Consider the following 18,276-nt stretch of genomic DNA (forward strand, 5'->3'; position numbering starts at 1 on the left):
TTTTATTTATTCCTCAGTATTTTATTCTTTTTGATACTACTAAGTGGAATTGTTTTCTTTAATTTCATTTTCAGGATGTTCATTGCAAGTGTATACATATAAACCAACTTTGCATTCCTGAGATAAATCCCACTTGGTCATGTTGTATAATTCTTCTTATGTACACTGCTGGATCAATTTCTAGTATTTTGTTGAGTGTTCGTACATCCATTTCATAAAAGATATTGGGCTGTAATTTTCTTTTCTTGTGATGTCTTTGCTAAGCACTCTTGGTTAAACGTAACCACAACATCGTACTTATCATACACAATACCACACTAAAAAAGAAAACTAGGAAATTTGTTAAATCCTCAAATATCCAAGTCATTGTTCAAATTACTTCCACTGCAGGTAATTCTAAGTGGCTCAGAAAGAGCCTCCCATGATCTGGAGAATGAGGGGGCTCTGAGCATTAGAAGAAGTGGTGGTGGAGGGTGATTGTGTTGGAGAAAAGAAGACTCCATGGGAGAGAACACAAATTCTTGACTCAGAGTATAAGGATTTTGGAGGAAAATGACTGATGTCTGTTTGGTTCCAGAGACAAAATAGGAACAAAAGAGGAAGCTATAGGGAACCGATTTGGGCTCAAAAAAGGAAGCCCTGTGACTGGCAATATAAATTTGTCATACCACAACGGATATCTGACCTCATTGTACGTGGACGTGGATCCCTTATATCTCTTAGTCATTTCCCATTCCTTGACTTCCTTCCTTGTTTAGGGTTCATTTTTCAGCCCTGCCTTTATTTTATTTATTTATTTTTTAAGATTTTATTGGGGAAGGGGAACAGGACTTTCTTTTTTATTGGGGAACAGTGTGTACTTCCAGACCTTTTTTCCAAGTCAAGTTGTTGTCCTTTCAATCTTAGTTGTGTGCAGCTCAGCTCCAGGTCCAGTTGCCATTTCTAGTTGCAGGGGGCACAGCCCACCATCCCTTGCGGGAGTCGAACCGGCAACGCTGTGGTTGAGAGGATGCGCTCTAACCAACTGAGCCATCCGGGAGCTCAGCGGCAGCTCAGGTCAAGGTCCCGTGTTCAATCTTAGTTGCAGGGGGCGCTGCCCACCATCCCTTGCGGGACTCAAGGAATTGAACTGGCAACCTTGTGGTTGAGAGCCCACTGGCCCATGTGGGAATCGAACCGGCAGCCTTCGGAGTTAGGAGCATGGAGCTCTAACCGCCTGAGCCACCGGGCCAACCCCTACCCTGCCTTTATTAATACGACTTGTTCAGTCCTTGAGCCTCACTTGGGCTGCCCTGTGCACCCACCCCCAATATTACTGAATGAATGAATCCTGCTCCTAGGGTGATGTGCACTATCGGGTCAAAAAATACTGCATGCCTGGGGTGACCGGTTAGCTCAGTTGGTTAGAGTGTGGTGCTAATAACACTAAGGTTACAGGCTCGATCCCCACATGGGCCACTGTGAGCTGCACTCTCCTCAAAAAAAGAAAAAAGTACTGCATGCCTTGCAACTAAAACCGTGACACATATGCTGTGGTCTCCAACCTCAGTTAGCAAATCTTTTTATTTCACCTTAGTGAAGAAAATCAGTGTTTTCCCACTTAACTCATGGCAGCAATGAAGCCCTCAGCCCACTCCTCTCATTCATTCAATTATTTAGTAAAAATTTATGGAGCACCTGCCATGTACCAAGCACTGTTTTAGGGACTGGAGATTCAGAATTGAACAAGATTAACACAATTGTTGTTCTCATGGAGCTTTCAACACAGTACTAAAACTAAAGCAGATATAAATAAAAATTATTTCCAATTGATATCTATGTGAAGAAAATAATATAGGATGTTGTAATCAGAATGATGAGGCAAGAGGGACTCCTTCGGATTAGATGACATTTGAGTTGAATCTTGAACAATAAGGTGACTGCCACATGAAGATCTGTATTTAGAGCTTCAATTTCATAGAAGTTCCACAGATTCCTGCTACGACAAGTACCCACCAACATCTTTGCCCAGATATTCTGCCTTCCAGCCTGAATTATAAATTGATTGTTTCTATGCTTGCACTAAAGCCAGCCTCTCCACTGGTGAGTTAGGTATCGGTCCACTTTACCTCCTCAAGGACAGTTCTCCACACAGTTCCCTTCTTTATCCTGAATCATCAAGTTTTCCTTCTCTGCTGGATTATTCCCATTTGCACACAACCATGCTATTTTTTTCATTTTAAACCCAATGAACATGACATTATATTAAATAGTGACAGACTGAAAACTTTCCCTCCAAGATCAGAGGAAAGAGATGGCTCCTAAGCTTGGTAAGAGGAAGAGCTAAAGCCCTTACTATGCTTCATATTTACAGCCCTTCTCAAACTCTCTGTGGCATGGGATCAAGTTTGTTTTTTAGAGTTCCTGTTGTCATGCAGCAGCCTAGCCGACTGTCTCCTCATGCCTTTCCCTAAGGAAAGAAGAGTCTGTGAGACTGTGCCTTCTTGGGACCTTGCTTCATCTTTATGCTTATGCTTTATGTCTCTCTGTTTGGCCGCCAAAAGATGGTTTGTCAGCCAAGGACGGGTAAGATTTCTCACAGGAGAGACAATCTAAGACAGGCGGAACTGTGTGGGGACCCCCATGAGCTACCATGAAAAATATGGAAAGGGGAATTGTCTCTTTCCCCTGTTCATAGAGAGCCACTGCTGACACTGGCTTTCCCTCTCACCTGATTGTGAGAGAAGTCAGGAGAGCGATAACATCAGCTCTCCCTGTTTAGCTCAACAATAAGGTTTCAACATGAGAGACTTGTCCCCAGGAGGGTGCATACCTTAATTAAGTCATCATGGCACTTTCTGCTTCGGCTGTTTGCAGGCAAGGGTGATTGGTTTAAATTGTTTTTCTTGTATGGTGTATGAGACTCACACACCGTGGAAAAAACAATGTTACTTCCGTGTATGATCAATAAAAGCCACCGAACGGCCCAATTCGGGGCTCCAGTCCTTCAAAGACTGTGAGACCCTTGGCCCTCTGTGATTTAACTGCATTAAGTCTCTGTTTCTTTCTTTCTTAAACTTAACCTAATGCCGCCCCTTCTCGTTCCCAGTGCCCATGTTGCACTGGACGCGACAAGTTCCAATCCATTGCAGATGACATTTTTGTAAAATACAATAGAAATGTTGCTGCAATGTGGAATTTTATAAAGTTTTAAAATACTTATTCTTGACTTTTGTACTTATCTCCTCATAGTACAGTAATAAACACTTTGCAGGCTTGCCCTTGCTTTGGACCATATTTTAAGTAGCGTTGCTTCACAAGGCTCTGCAGGATCTGGCCCTGCCACTCTCTAATCTTATCTCTTACTGTTCTCCCCACCACCCCCGTCAGCCACACAGGCCTCCTTATCATTTCCTTTAACATCCCAAAGACCTCAGGATCTTGGTACTTGCCCTTGTCTCTGCTTGAAATGCTATCCCCCATATATCCCCAAGCTCTTATTCCCGAATCACTCGGGCATCTGTTCAAAACTCCCCCGTCAGAGAGGTCTTCCCTAACAATCCTATATAACATATCAATTTTCAACACTCTGTCTCCTTTCTCTTCACAGTCTATTACATGTTTATTGTCTTCCCTTCACCCCACCAGCAAACTAGAATCTGAGCTCCATACAAACAAGATCTTCTGTTTTATTCCTGCTATAGTCACAGGCTTTAACATAGTGCCTGACACATAATAGGCACTTGAATGAATGAATGTCTCCAGGTTGCATCACCGTGATCTCCCGCCCCATCTAATCAGTTGTAATGCACAGATCTGGCCATATACTTGCAGGTTTCTGAGCCTTTTGACATGCTGCCTGTTTTTGCTTGGGATGTCCTTCCTGAGGAAGTGATGTTCACCTCTCAAGACCCAGATTGAATGTCTGCTCTTCTGTACCGCCTTCCAGAGGAACACCCTTCCCTTGTCGAGTTGATCTCTCCTACTCATTGAATCACAACTATATCTCTTTTTTTTAATTGGGGAATATTGGGGAACAGTGTATTTTTCCAGGACCCATCAGCTCCAAGTCAAGTTGTTGTCCTTCAATCTAGTTGTGGAGGGTGCAGAGCTCAGCTCTAAGTCCAGTTGCCGTTTTCATTCTAGTTGTGGGGGACGGGGGTGGTGGATGGTAGGGGTGGAGGGTGGGGCACCATCCCATGCGGGAATTGAACCAGTAACCTTGTTGTTAAGAGCTTGCGCTCTAACCAACTGAGACATTCGGCCACCCTGACCACAACTATCTTTTATGTTTATGTCTCCCTTACTGGATTGAGAATTCCCTGAGGGCATGGATGTTTTTTAATCTTTGTACACCAGACTCCTAGCACAGGGCCTGAGGTAGAGCAGGAGCTCTGTATCTGTCTGGTGACGAGCACTCGGAACTATTCAAATGTAAGAAGCTGCTTAAAGTGGTTAATTCTTTGATGTCCTGATAGGCTGAAGTTTCCTTTAGGGTACTCCAGTGGGTTTTCCTGACTGGGGTTGGCAGTTTATTTAGCTGTCCCCATGATTCTTGAGCCTGTGGTCTGGTGACCTATGTTAGTTTGCATTCTCCATTTCTATCTGTGTGGTTCTGGACAGGACCACAGAGAGGTCCTGTCCAGAAGGAGGCAGGCTGGAGGGCTGTGCTTACCTGCCCCCTCCCATTCCTCTCCCAGGTCCCCTGTGAGACAGGTATCTAGCTCTCTGATGGGTGTGGCTGCCTCTTGGACATAATGAAGAAGGGACTCTTAGAAGGAACGACACCTGTTGGCTGATGTTCTGGGTCTCTGCGGTAATGTGAATCAGAGGGCATATCCTATTAATTGCCCTGTGATGGGTCTGAGAAGCTGTGAAGGTCTAAGACGTTATCCTACTTGCAAATCAAAGAGCCAGCCTGAAACAGTTACACATATACTACCATAATCGCAAGATCTCTGGTTCAGAGACAGACTGTTCATTGACAGCATCTTGCAATACTTCCCCATGCCCAAATTCCCCACCAGATGACACAGTGAAGGCCAATGTGTGCAGAGGGGCTTTACACCACAACAGGAAATGAATCCTGAGATTATGAAATTCAGAGTTTACGTAGGACAAGTGACAATCTCCTCTCTGGGGGTTGGGGGAGAGAAAGAGAGAGTGAAAGAGTGAATAAGCAAATGGCTCTGGATTTTATTACATTTGAAATGGACTGGCAGGTTTGTGGCAAGTGCACTGGAGGAAACATTCTGTAGCTTCCTGTGGTAAATGGTAAATGGTAAATTCAAACCTTTTCACACAGGTACCAGTAATCTGCTCAGAAAGCCCTGATTGCATAGAAACCCTTTGTTTCTCCCACACAGCCCTAGACAGGAAACGTTTCCCTGCCCCTTCTGAAGTTCTTTACCTAGGCAGGTATGGTTTCTGAGGAGTTGGGATGAAGGAAGTTTAAGTATAATGATTCCCCATCCAGCACTGTGCCCAGCACATAGCAGACACCCAGTAAACATGACATAGAGACCATCTTTAAGATTTTAATGAAGATGGGGCACAAGGTTGGTTGTTTGAGACGTCCTGATGAGGCTCCCCCCGGGAGCAAGGGCAATCTGAGCCAATTCATTCTTCCCTCCTGGGCCTTAGGCGAAGGCCCCGGCCCCTTGAAGCACCGCCAGAGTTCCTGACATTCCCATGGCCAGGGTCGAACGCGCACAGGCTGGGAACACACCGGAGTCATTCGGGGTGGAGGCTCCAGGGTCCAGAAAGGGATTCCCGTCCAGTGTCAGGCTACTCACCTTGGGCAGCTCGTCTGGCCGCGGCGCCCTGGTCAGCCTGTTGCAGCTGAGATCAAGCACACTGAGACGGGCCGGAAGTCCTTTAGGCACTTTGTCCAGGCCAGCGAACGACAGGTTGAGAGAGCTCAGTACGCTGGGCCAGACGCACCCGGGAGAGCCCGGCGCAGTGGCACGCAGCGAGTTGTGGCTGAGGTCTAGGCGCTGGGGTTGCACATCTGCCGCTGCGAGCGCCACGCACACGCCGTTGGGCGTCTCTATCCCCGCGTTGCGTAGCGCCAGCTCCTGGACGGCGGGGAACTTGTGCTGACAGAGAGCTGCAGTCAGTCCGCGCTCGCCCAGTCCGGGATTGTCGGACAGGTCTAAGGTGGTGAGCGCCGGGAAGGCGCGGAGCTCTGCGCAGGAAAAGGCGAGCGAGTGTGCTTGCGCAATGTTCAGTACTTTGAGGCCTGGCTTGAGCCACTGCTGCAGTTCGGCAAGCCAGGCGTTCTCTGTTGCCCACGACAAGTTACGGAGACTGAGGGTGGCAAGCGCAGGGCCAGTGGTTTCCGGAGGCGGCGGCGGCGGCGTGGTGCCGGTTACTACCAAGTTCTCCAGCGTCAGTTCCTTGAGGCGGGAGTACCCGAGCCCACGCAGGACGGCGAACAGAAGCGGGGCAGGAACCTGTGCATCTCCCACCGTGAGCCGCCGCAAGCGCAGAGCCCTGATCGTGTTAGCATATTGCTTCAGGTCTGTGTCGGTGATCTGTATAAACTGTTTCAGGCTGTGGCCGCCGCCACGAATCTCCACCTCCACAGCACTCATACACTGGAAGGCGCTGGTCCAGTCGGGCTGTGGATCCGTGAAGTTGCAGACGCAGCGGAAATCGTCCTCGTCCAACTCGCAGGGCTCTGGTGTGTCCGCAGAGACGTGCAGCAGTGGCGGCAGCAGCAGCAGCAGCAGGCAGGGTGCACGCACCTGGGAAGAGAGCGAAGGTCAGGGCGGCCCCAGCCGGTCCCTGGGGTTCCCCAAGTAGCCCCCTTTCGGCTCCAAGACCGTACACTCACCATGGTTGATAGGTGGGTCCTCAGAGCCTTGGCGGCCCCGGCCGGCTCTGGGAAGGGCTTCGGCTTCGCTGGCTTCTTTGCTATATACCGCGGCACTCCTGGGCTTCTAGGCTCCACACACCCCTTGCCAGTCTCTGAGAGTTTATATAACCCTGGAATGTCACTCTATTTCCTCCTCTGTGAACCCTGGTCACTCCCCACCAATCTTTCACCCAACCCCTCCATCCACTCCCTTCTGGGAAATTTTGCAATGAAGGATGTTGCTGGGAGGAGGGGTGTAACAGGAAGCATCCTGCAGGACCTTGAATGTGCCCTGTGCCAGGCAGTGTCCTGATGACTTAGGCGCCCCGATGGGTTTGGAGAAAGGAAGACTGCCAGTGCCTCCTGCCAGGACTCTCACCTCCCTGCCTATATCCCAGTAACTCAACCTGTGGAGTTTCCTTGACGTTTCCCTATTCTTGGTGGTTACTATTAACCTCCCGCCACCCAAGTCCAATCCCCTAAATATCCTCTGATATTTAACTGGATATTTGGTGGAACAGACTGCAAACAAACTTCATCTATTGACTCCCAGGGCTGGAATTAATTTTTTAAAAATATTTTTATTGGGGAATATTTGGGAACAGTGTGTGTCTCCAGGGCCCATCAGCTCCAAGTCATTGTCCTTCAATCTAGTTGTGGAGGGCGCAGCTCACTGACCCATGTGGGACTCCAACCGGTAACCCTGCTGTTCAGAGCTCTCACTCTAACCAACCAAGCCATCCAGCCGCCCCTGGAATTAATTTTAACAGAAGGAAATTGGTTTGGAAAACAACTCCCCTTCTCTTTCTCCTCTCGGCCTTCTCCCTCCTCCTCCTCCTTTTTTTTGCTGACTTGTTCTTTGTTTAACTTTATTGATTAAGAAAATAATAAAATAATAGCTTTCTTAAGTAGAGGTGTTTAACAGAAACATGTTGGCCAAGTCACTTACTCTCTTACAGTTTTCTTTTCTCCATCCTGAAACTGAAAAACTAGATATTTCTAACACAATTTTCCCTCTTGCACTGTTCTCCCCTACCTCTCACTCAACACAATTTCTGTGTCCTAGGAAGGAAGGGCTGGACCTATGTTGAATGAGGATTAATTAGTAACTTAATTATTTTAACAAGAAAAAAAAGCAAGTGTCCCAGAGGGTGGGGTAGGGTTTATGCTTTGACAAGAGAAAAATTCTGAGATGTTCTAAATAAAATTACAGCAACCGGAGAGTGAGAGAAAGAGACAGAATAGTTAACCAGTTAATAGCTGTGGGCCAACTAACAAAGACTGCTCACATTCCTGAATGGATGCTGGAGTTTGAATCAACCTCCAAGTGTCTACTAGCCAACCACTAGAACACTGCAGCCTACATGAACACTCAGGACTGTTGTCTGTAACCAATCAAAAGTAGTAAATACATCTTCCTTATAGACTGTGCACCTATCAGAACTGCCTCCACTTCACCTTTTCCCGCCCCCTTATCTGTAACAAATGTAAATTCTTTCAAATAATTTATACCTTTCTTCCCCAAACATAATGAATAAAAGAGCCTATCAACGCCAGGCTGGTGGACATGTTGCCTTCTCCACCTAGCCATGCTGCTGGTGATTTAGACTGCGTGCTCTAGGATCAGTCCTTGACCTAGTCCTTTTCTGGCTAGCATATGGCTCAATAAACCCTTTCTTTCAGAAAAGCTTTCAGCTATGGAAATTTTTTTGTTAACACTTTTACAATGGCCCTCACATGTCTGCACCTCTGGATTTTGGGGGAAAGAGCTACATGAAAAACATTTGAATTCTCACTTCCCCTATTTTCAAGAAGTAGAATCACATCTGTCCCCAATCCAAACAAGGAGGCCTCATGAGATCACATTTCCCCCATGTGTCCTGTTAAACATGCCCTGATACCCTGAGCCATACTCCAACGCCAGGCCAGGTCACTGGGACATCCCTGAGGTCCAAAATGTGGTCCAAGATAGCTCAGTGTTAAGTACACTGACCCTGCAGTCATATAGCCAGGCAGGGAATCCTAGGTCTACTGCTGAGGTAGCCAGATTAGTCAAGTGTCTGGACCTCAGATTTTTGAGCGTCTGCTTTTAAAATGGACATAATAATAGTACCTATCTATAAGTAAAGTCTTTGGCACAGAGCGACATCTATTGACAGCAGCCCTGACTGTTATCTTCTTTGTCAGAGCCTCTGCGTTCAGAAGACTCAGGCTACTGAAGCCTGGCTCCTCAGCAAATCCCATCACCTTTGTGGAAGCACTCTGGATGAGGAGTCCAAGATAACAAGGGCAAGAAGTGTCTGTAAAGATTCTTACACCTTAATGAACTCACACCTTAATTCAAGAATATCTATCATTTGTCTACCAAGACAAATATCTATCTTTGTCTACTAAGGGCTGGTGCAAAGCTCTGGGATGCCTACATGACCATCACTCAGTCCCTCAAGTACTATAGTAGGTGGGGGAGGTGAAAATGGACACAGAACTACTGTCCATAGTGAAGAGGACTCTTACAGAGGAGAAACCAAGGACTTATGGTAGCTCTGGAGACAGGAACAGCTAGCCCTGTAGTAGGGTGGACATGGGGCTGTTTCTTATAGGGTTAACAGTGTTGCCAGGCAGATAAGTGTAAAAAGGCAGTTTGGGCAGCCATAACTGTCTCTGGGTAGAACATAGCATTTGCCTAGGGACTTGTCTTACCTTCCCCACCAGGAGAAAGATGTGTATATAGAAGTCAGCCTGTCCATGAGGAGAGGGACAAGACTCAGGCCCTATCCCCAGCCAGAGCATGGTACACAGCAGGTACTCAATAAATGGCTGTCCAGGGGCTGGATGGATGCTGGGCCTGGAGAGAAGATGTGGAGGAGAGCATGATGACCAACAGCTATTAAGTAGATGTTTTATGGAAGAGATCGAAAACTTTATTGATAGACTTCAAGAAGTAGAATTAAATTCAAGGGAAAGAAGTTGGTTTGAAAAACAATGCCCTTTCCTGGATTTTTTCTTATTTGTGCATTTGCTTAAGTAATAGCTTTCTGAAAATTAGAGGCCTCCAAATGACACCTCTTAAATGCTACCAGGACTCTACTTTCTTAGAGTTGTGATGGGGGGTTGGAAGAACATCACATCAATGCCATTATAACTTAATGAAAGGTGCAAAACGGGTTGTGAAGAAGTATATGGTGCTATACACTCTCGTAACAGGGGCAACTGGCTCAGTAATTCTGAGTAGGGACACTGGAGTTGAGATCTGGAGGATGGTGTTAATGAAGGGGAGGGTGCTGGTTGGGGTAGGGAGTAGGAGGTATAGAGACAGGGCTCTAGGCAGAGGAATAGCCTGTGCAAAAGCAGGGAGGAGGAAAAGAGCAGGTCTTATTTAGGAAACAAAGAGAAGATCCAGAAAATTAGTAAGGTGTGGAGCCCTTCCAGCTGAAACTGGAGACATGTGCAGGGATTAGACCATGTAGGGCTTAAGTTGGCCACAAGTTGGATTTTGAGGGTAAGAACACGTTTTTTAGCTCACCAATGTTTCCCTATTACCTAGTAGATAGGTTAGTGGCGCTCAAAATTTGGTAAAAGAATTACTTTATCCTAAAAATAATGACTCACTTTTATGTAGAAAAGTGAACTAATCATATTTGTCTCATTTTCCTCACCTGTAAAATGGGGTAATTGTTATGGCGAACATTTAATACGGCAACACTTAGCCAGCATTTAGCCAGCGCTCATCAGTGGGAGTCCAGTTATTGGTGAAATGGCATCTTGTATCTTCCTAGAGCTTGGGGTAGTTTTGAATGTTTCTCTAGCGTGTGTTAGGAGTGGGGAGGTTGCGTTTGCTGAGCGGTTGGTGACGCTACTGGCTCTCCGCCCGGGTCCCAACCCACCTCTGGCCTTTGCTCCTTCCTTTTCCACTCTCCCCTTTTCCCTCCACTCTTTCGGTCTATCCCACTCGCCCTCCGGGCCGCCCCGCCTCCGGGCCGCCCCGCCTCCGGGCCGCCCCGCCCCCCGCCCCGCCCCCCGCCCCCGCCCCCCCGCGCCGCCCCCGCACCGCGCCGCCCCGCCCCCCGCCCCGCTCCAGACCCTGGCTGCGCCCCGTCGCTCCGCCCCGCCTTCACTTCGCGCGGAGCCCCGCCTGCTCGCTCCTCCCCTTCTGACCTGCGCTGCGGCTGCGCGACCAGCGCCACGTTCTAGGCCTGGGGTTTCTAGTCCCTGCTTTTCGTTCATTGCGAATTTCCTCCAGCTTCACCATGTGGAGTCAACGGCACGGCCGTCTCAGGCCAGTGGGCTGCGGGGTGGAAGAGCTAAGGCGCCGCCGGCGGGAGCGGGAGGCAGGTGCGGGCGGGCGAGAGAACACGGGAGGATGGGGGTTTGGCCCTGGGAGATAGGATGAGGAGGGTGGGAGACAGGGTTCTGGGTGCCCCTTCCACCTCAGCCGGCTCCTTTATCCCCAGCACTGCGGAAGGCGCGGAGGGAGCAGCAGCTTGTTAGCAAGAGGCTCCTGAGAGACGACGCTCCAGAGGAAGCCGACGGGGGATGTGTGGCCCCGATCCTCGGGGAAACCGAGGTAAGGGGACAGGGTGCGTGGTGAAGTCTACACCAGCTGGAGCCAGATTCCTTCCTCGAGTATTTGAGATCCGTCTCCAAACCTGAACGCGGTCCCTGCAGAACTCTACCTATCCAGTGGGCCAAGACAGAAACTGGGGTATCACCCTCCACAACTCCGACCCTCATTCCTACATCAATACTTTATCAAGTCCTAGCCGATTTGGAGTCTTTACGTGCCTCGTCTTCGCAGCACCCACCACCCTCCTCTGGATACTTACAACAGCCTCCTAACCGGTCATCTGCTTCTATGCTTGCCACCCTCAGGTTCATTCTCCATACATCAAAAAGATGAGTCTTTTAAAGACACAGAGACCAAAATCCTTCCTGTGACCTATAAAGTCTAGCATGGTCTAACCCCTAAACTTATCAGCTTATTCATCTCAGCCAAACTGGCCCATTTTCAGTTCTTGGAATATACCAGGCTCTTTCCTGTATCAAGGCCTTCCATTTCCTGCATCTCAAGTGGCTCCCTTTTGGTATTCTGTCCTGACAGCCTGTTTGCAGAATGTTAATCATACTGTCTAATTGTTCATTTGCTTGTTAATTATTTCTCCAACTAGACTTTAAAACCATGGGAACCTAGACCCTATCTTTGTCATCACTGAAAACTCAGATGCCTGAACAGTATCTGCCATGTGGTAGATACTCAGTACTTATTGAATAAGTGAACGGAAGAATGGTTTTAGCTTGTTTATTCATTCAGCAAGCATTGGACATCCCCTGCATTTGAATCGTCTAGGTTTACATATATAGTTTACAAAGTACTCACAGGTGCCTAAGTTATACCATATATTTAGTGTGTGCTTTATGCCAAGACACTGCAGGGTACTGAAGTACACAAAGATGAAAAGTTCCTTTCTTTGAAGTGTTCACAGCCCAGTGAAGGAGACAGATGTGCTACCACCTGTCATGAAGGCAACATGAGGCACAATAGAGATCCCTAAGTCTGCCAAAGGAAGCCAGAAAGAGCTAATTTCCCAGAGGCAGTGACAGGAACAGAAATCTGAAGGGAATGGAGGACCTGGGGAGGGTATGCCAGGCAGAAGAAATAGACTGGTCAAAATCTTGGCAGCATTAAGAAGTCATGTTATGCTAGGTGTTGTTGCATAGGGAGAATGACTGGAGGGGTAGGTTATGCCAGGATGAGAGGTTAAAATGTTATCCTTGAAATAACCCTGTAAGAAGATGGGGATAGATGTTATTCCCATATTCCAGGTGAGAAACAGGTTTAGGTCCCTTGTAGAGGAAGTCGCAGGGCCAGTACTAAACCCAGTCCTGATTCCCTCTTCTGACCACTCTCCTTCTGTCCACTTATTAGCCATATTAGTGTGAATGACAAGTTCTAGGGATAGTGCAATATTGGAGGGCTCACCGGTGAAGTGAGCAGAGCAGGACTCATGACTTGCTTTCTGGCAACTGTGCCATCTCTCCTCTCCCTGCCCTGGGCTCTAGATCCAGCAGTTCCTGCGGTTATCCCAGCGGGGGACAGAGGAAAAGGAGAGAGAGAGGGCTCTGGTCACTCTTCGTCGAGGCCTGCAGCACCCAGAGACGCAGCAGACCTTCATCGGGTCAGTGTGGGTGGTGAGAGTGAGTGGCTGGGGCTTTGAGGGATGGCTAGGAGTGTGGACGGGATGGGCCACAGGCTGAGCAGGGCTCTGGTGCTCACTCATGTAGGCTGGAGGGCAGCATGCGGACCCTGGTCGGGCTTCTGACCAGCAACCAGGCCCTGCTGCAGCTTGAGGCGGCTCGGTGCCTTCATGAGCTCTCTCATTCTGAGCAGTCTGTGGTGGCTGAGGCCTGCCTGCCAGCCACTTCCTACCTTCTCACCTACGTCTCCGGTCACAGCTCAGACTTGATAGTAAGCCCTGTCTCTTCCTACCTTGTTCTTGGCTTGAGTTTAAAAAGTGTGCTTTTAGGTCAAGTTTGAGCTGACAGGTAGAGAGAAGAAACCCTGTTTCCCCTGATGCCCACAGCCATACACATACCTGTCATCCCCCACTTCTTTGTGCCCAGAGCCTTAAGGACAGAGCTAATCCATCCTGCCCACCCCCGCCCCCATTTTGGCCTGAACTGAGCCAAGTCCAGTTCTTTTGTTGTCCTGCTCTCAGGAGCTCTGCCTGTATACACTGGGGAACCTGATCGTGGAGAGTGAAGCTGTGAGAAGGCAGCTTCTGCCACAGGGCATTGTTCCAGCCTTGGCTGCCTGCATCCAGGTGAGTGTCCACCTTCTTTCTTCCTCCCTGGGTACCCCTTCCCTCACTTCTTTCCACATGCCCCAGCTGCTGTGGTTAGGCATCTCCAGCCTAAGAGGTTGAGTCTCAGGAAATCTGACCTTCCAGAGTCTGATCCCTACCGTGTCTCCTTCTAGTCCCCCCATCTGACTGTGCTGGAAGCCCTTGGATATGCCTTGTCCCAGCTCCTGCAGGCTAAGGAAGCTCCAGAGAAGATCATCCCGTAAGTAAAATTGTATCTCCAGATGTGCAGGCAGGGTTGACCCACTTGGCAGTAGCCCCTAGATGCCTGATTCTGTTTCCAAAGCTGTTGCACATTTAACTCCATGTGTCTGGCTGGGAAGGGCTCTGGGTTTAGACACTTTCCCACCTATTAGGGTTTGGGAAGAGCGACTGGCATCTTGTCTTCCATGGTTCCTACTCACAGCTCTACTTCTGCTGGCAGCTCTGTCCTAGGCTCCACTCTTCCCCAGCACATGCTGCAACTGTTGCAACCTGGCCCAAAGCTGAACCCTGGGGTCGCTGTCGAGTTTGCCTGGTGCCTTCACTACATCATCTGCAGGTAACGCAGAGGCCAGTTGGGAAAATACCACAGACCGCCCCCAGGGCTCCTTTCATGACACTGGGGTGTTTGAACTTGGGTTTCTGGAATTGTGTTTTCTTCCTTCCATGGTCTTCTCTTCTTGGAACCCAGGAAACCCACACACCTAGGCTGTTTGCCAACTTAAAGGTGGGATTGGCTGAGTAGTGACTACTTGCTTCCTATTGCCCAGCCAGGTGAACAATGCCCTGCTCATCACCCATGGGGCTCTGTCCACTCTGGGGCTGCTGCTCTTGGACTTGGCGGGGGCTGTCCAGAGATCCGAGGATGCAGGACTGGAGCTGGTAGGTGAAGACAATGGGTCCAGGTCTGTGCTACCTTTCTTCCTACTCTGCTCCTCCGTCAGGGAGCAGGTAACCCCTTCCAACTTAAACCTGATCCCCAATTTGTTGTTGCAGCTGGTGTGCCCTGTGCTCCGGTGTCTAAGCAACTTGCTAACAGAGGCCGTAGTGGAGGCTGTGGGAGGGCAAATGCAGCTCAGAGATGAGCGTGTTGTGGCTGCCTTATTTATCCTTCTGCAGTTCTTTCTCCAGAAACAGCCCAGCCTGCTTCCTGAGGGCCTCTGGCTCCTTAACAACCTCACCGGTAGGCACCGTAAGGTCTGCTAGGCCTAGACCTTGAGATCCTGGGATGGGCTGAGGTGGGTAGATTAGGAAGGGGTGGTTTCAGGCCTCAATTAGACTTCACCCTGACATTTTCCCTTCCAGCAAACAGCCCTATCTTCTGTACCTCCTTGCTTTCCCTGGATCTGATTGAGCCCCTCTTGCAGTTGTTGCCAGTATCTAATGTGGTGAGCGTATTGGTAGGTATCGGAGTCATCCGAGTCCGAGGTCTAGTGGCCCAAGTATAAAGAGTGGGAGTTCAGAAGTGCCCTTAGCCGAGACTTGGCAGGTAGTATGGTGTGGATGGCTTCAGAGTCCGACCACTCTGGGCTTGAGTCCCTAAACTGTGGTTTACATGTTACTAACCTTGGGCAAATCAATTAACCACCTTACCTTTAGTTTCCTCATTTATAGTTGGGAATAGTAATCCTACCTGAGGGCAGTTGTGTAGATTACAGAACATGCATATGCATATAAAATTACTTAGCACAGTGCCTGGGGCGTGTGGTCAGCACTCCATATAGTTTTTGCTGTCCTTGACTTTCATCCTTTGTGGGGACCTATCTGTCTGCAGGTGCTCACAGTTCTGTGCAACGTTGCAGAGAAGGGTCCTGCTTATTGCCAGCATCTGTGGCCAGGTCCATTGCTCCCCTCCTTGCTGGAAACGTTGGCATTCTCTGACACTGAAGTAGTAGGCCAGAGTTTGGAGCTGCTACAACTGCTATTCCTCTATCGGCCAGAGGTGCGTTTCTGGCCGTGGGCCCTAACCCCTCATTCTGAAGCTTCTGGTCTCACCATCTCATCAGTCCTAACTATAGTCACTTTTCTGGGCCTGGCTAGCCTATGTGGGCTCCAGGTCTGAACCTCCACCTTCTTGTTGGGAATGCACCTCTCCCTAGATAAGGTGGGCTAACCCATTAGGCTGTGGGAATTGAGTGTTAGGGCATAGGGACCCAGGTGTTGAATCCTTTTCTTCCCTGTCCTCAGGCTGCCCAGGACTTCCTGCAGCAATCAGGGCTGCAAGCCCTGGAAAGGCATGAGGAGGAGGCCCAGCTCCAGGATCGAGTGCATGCTCTCCAGCAGACAGCTCTTCATGGGTGACTTGGCTCCTCCATGTCACTTACTCCACTCCTTCCCGTCCACCCCCCACCAGCTTCCTTGCCTAGGGAGCCCCTTTTGGGGGTTAGGACCATAATGAGGCATCATGTTCTCTGCTCCCACACCTAAACCTAAGCCAGCTCCTCCTCTTCACCTGGCACTGTCTAGGCAGAAGGACCAGAAGGAAATCAGTATGGCCCACTTATTCTGAGGCCCTGGACTCTCTTTCTCCTTTTTGCTTTGCTCCAGCAGCAGCTGGCGGCTTTTGATGGGACAGAATAAAGTTTTATTTTTATAATAAACTGCTTTGCCTCAGTGGTTGTACGATAAAGAGTAGAGTGGAATGAGGAAAAGCACATCCTGAGAGCATCTTACAGCACAAGCTTTATAGAGAGCAGAAGAATACATTTTCCCATCGTACTCAGTGCAGCAGAGCCCACCCAGGCTGTGGGGTTGCTGCTCAGTCCTCAGTGGAAGCTTCAGGCTTTGCCACTTAGCACATTCTCCAGGGCTCTGGTTACCTGATCAGCACTGAAGTTATTCAGAGAGACATTCTTTTCTTGGCCAAATGCTGGGGAGAGAGGGAGGTGACTAAGTATCCACTCTGCACGTGGGGCTACCAAAGTATAATAACAAGTTCTTGTCATCAACTTATAGATTGGAAAGGTAGTAAAGGTATGCTTAGAATTTATCCAGTGGTCTCAAACACATCTAGGAAGCCCAGGTCCAACTAGAATTTTGGCTGATTGTGGGTGGCCACATGGTAAGGAAGGTGTTTCAGGGAAGTTTTTAGGGGCTCGGTAGGCATTTATTATTAACCATTGATTGGAGCAGTGCATTGCATGGACCTAGCCTTGGCTGGGTGCTCATTCTGTGGCTCCCATAGTCCATCTAGGATAATACATTAGTTATTTGAGTTCATCTCTAGTCTACTGGCTTTTGGAAGGAGAACCTTTCTCCTCCTCCTGTTTTTAGTGCCTGGTATTACTATAGACTTCCACTGTTAGAACCAATCTGCCTTAGGTGTGACTCCCCTCTTCAGACATTCTTTGCGCAAGATGTAGTTAAAAACGGTGATTAAAATATCACTAGTATGATAAACATTTTTTGCCTGCCTACTATGTGTCAGGCAACAAGATAATTTTCAGATTGTGGTAAAATGAAAGGTAATATGATAAAAAAGGGTCTGGGGGTGATGTTACATAACTGGTCAGGGAATACTTTTCTGAGGAAATGATATATAAGCTCAGAGCTGAATAATAAAAAGCCAGCCATGGATATCTGGCAGAAGTGCACTGTAGGAAGGGGGAACAAAAATAAAGGCTCAAACCTGTTCTATCCAATTACATAACCTTGGGTATGAACTGTAAAATTTTTGATTCAGGTTTCTAATTTCTACAATAACACCCCCTCATATAGTGAATGAAGATTAAATGAGATTTAGGTAGGAAAGCACCACAGTCTAGCAGTAAGTGCTCAACACAATCATTATTTTAGGTTTTCCTTATTGAGATTGTAACACTGCCTGGATCAGCACTGCCCAGGTAGTGCCGGTCCTTCCAGACTTGGAAGAACTTACATTGAAGAGAATTGACCAGCATCTCTTCTCCCATATCGGAAACCTGTTCTGAATTACAAAATGACAGCTCCTGTCCCTACGCAAGACCCGACCCGCCTCCCCACAGCTGTTAACCCAGGACACAAAGCATTCTATAGCCCTAAGAATGTAAATTTCCTTATTGTCGACAAGGTCAAAAGCAAGGCCGAAGTCTGAGTTCCAGTCTCTACACGTTTATGCTTGACCTTGAGCGGCCCTTTTTCTTCTCAAGGCCTTGTTTCCCCACGGGGGTCCCGTATCCCCAGAGTCCCGCACTCACCGTAGCGGGCCCAGAGCTTCGGCTGTACATCGGAGCACTCGCGGATTAGGATGGGTAGGTCGGGGTTCGCCTTCTTCAGCTCCACATAGCGTTTCTCGATGAAGTCCCTGCGGGGCCGGAGAGAGCGCCCCGCGCGTGCTGTGTGGGCGCGGGCCTCCCCACATACCTGGGAGGTCGAGGTCGTGACCCCGGCACCCCGAAGCCCGCCCGCCTCACCACGCGCTGCTCCTCACCTGACGCCCTGGCTGCCCGGCGAGCGCTGGCACAAGTGGATGCGAATCTCTCGTAGGGCCAGCTTGGCACTCACCCCTCGACTGGCCGCAGCGACCGCCATCTCCGCTACTATCTACCCCCCGGTCAGGTCTTCCAGCCAAATTCTCCAGAAGGACCAATCGCGGATCCTCCAGGCCCCGCGATAGGTTGG

At 48.9% G+C, this 18,276-nt stretch overlaps 2 protein-coding genes across 9 annotated transcripts; one reads left to right on the plus strand and one right to left on the minus strand.

The window, feature by feature from the left end:
- The first annotated feature begins 5,505 nt into the window (after window positions 1–5,505).
- Window positions 5,506–16,277, plus strand: TMCO6 (transmembrane and coiled-coil domains 6). 8 transcript variants are annotated; one of them, XM_074313642.1, is made up of 12 exons: window positions 5,506–6,745; window positions 11,290–11,402; window positions 12,896–13,011; window positions 13,118–13,301; window positions 13,552–13,656; window positions 13,812–13,897; window positions 14,102–14,236; window positions 14,448–14,559; window positions 14,674–14,860; window positions 14,983–15,077; window positions 15,452–15,619; window positions 15,865–16,277. In XM_074313642.1, exons 1-12 carry the CDS (start codon window positions 6,202–6,204, stop codon window positions 15,976–15,978), a joined length of 1,959 nt encoding a protein of 652 aa, XP_074169743.1. In that variant the 5' UTR covers window positions 5,506–6,201; the 3' UTR covers window positions 15,979–16,277. The 8 variants fall into 8 exon arrangements, with proteins under 8 accessions (XP_074169743.1, XP_074169744.1, XP_074169749.1 ...); XM_074313643.1 differs by having other exon boundaries at window positions 14,120–14,236; XM_074313645.1 differs by lacking the exon at window positions 5,506–6,745 and adding an exon at window positions 10,949–11,170.
- Window positions 16,278–16,341: 64 nt separating this feature from the next.
- On the minus strand, window positions 16,342–18,246 carry NDUFA2 (NADH:ubiquinone oxidoreductase subunit A2). The gene is made up of 3 exons (XM_019740324.2): window positions 18,086–18,246; window positions 17,853–17,959; window positions 16,342–16,546 (listed from the first exon to the last, which is right to left on the minus strand). Exons 1-3 carry the CDS (start codon window positions 18,184–18,186, stop codon window positions 16,455–16,457), a joined length of 300 nt encoding a protein of 99 aa, XP_019595883.1. The 5' UTR covers window positions 18,187–18,246; the 3' UTR covers window positions 16,342–16,454.
- Window positions 18,247–18,276: the final 30 nt, after the last annotated feature.

The sequence above is a fragment of the Rhinolophus sinicus genome, linkage group LG10, assembly GCF_036562045.2.
Source record: "Rhinolophus sinicus isolate RSC01 linkage group LG10, ASM3656204v1, whole genome shotgun sequence".
In the NCBI taxonomy this organism is placed as follows: Eukaryota; Metazoa; Chordata; class Mammalia; order Chiroptera; family Rhinolophidae; genus Rhinolophus; species Rhinolophus sinicus.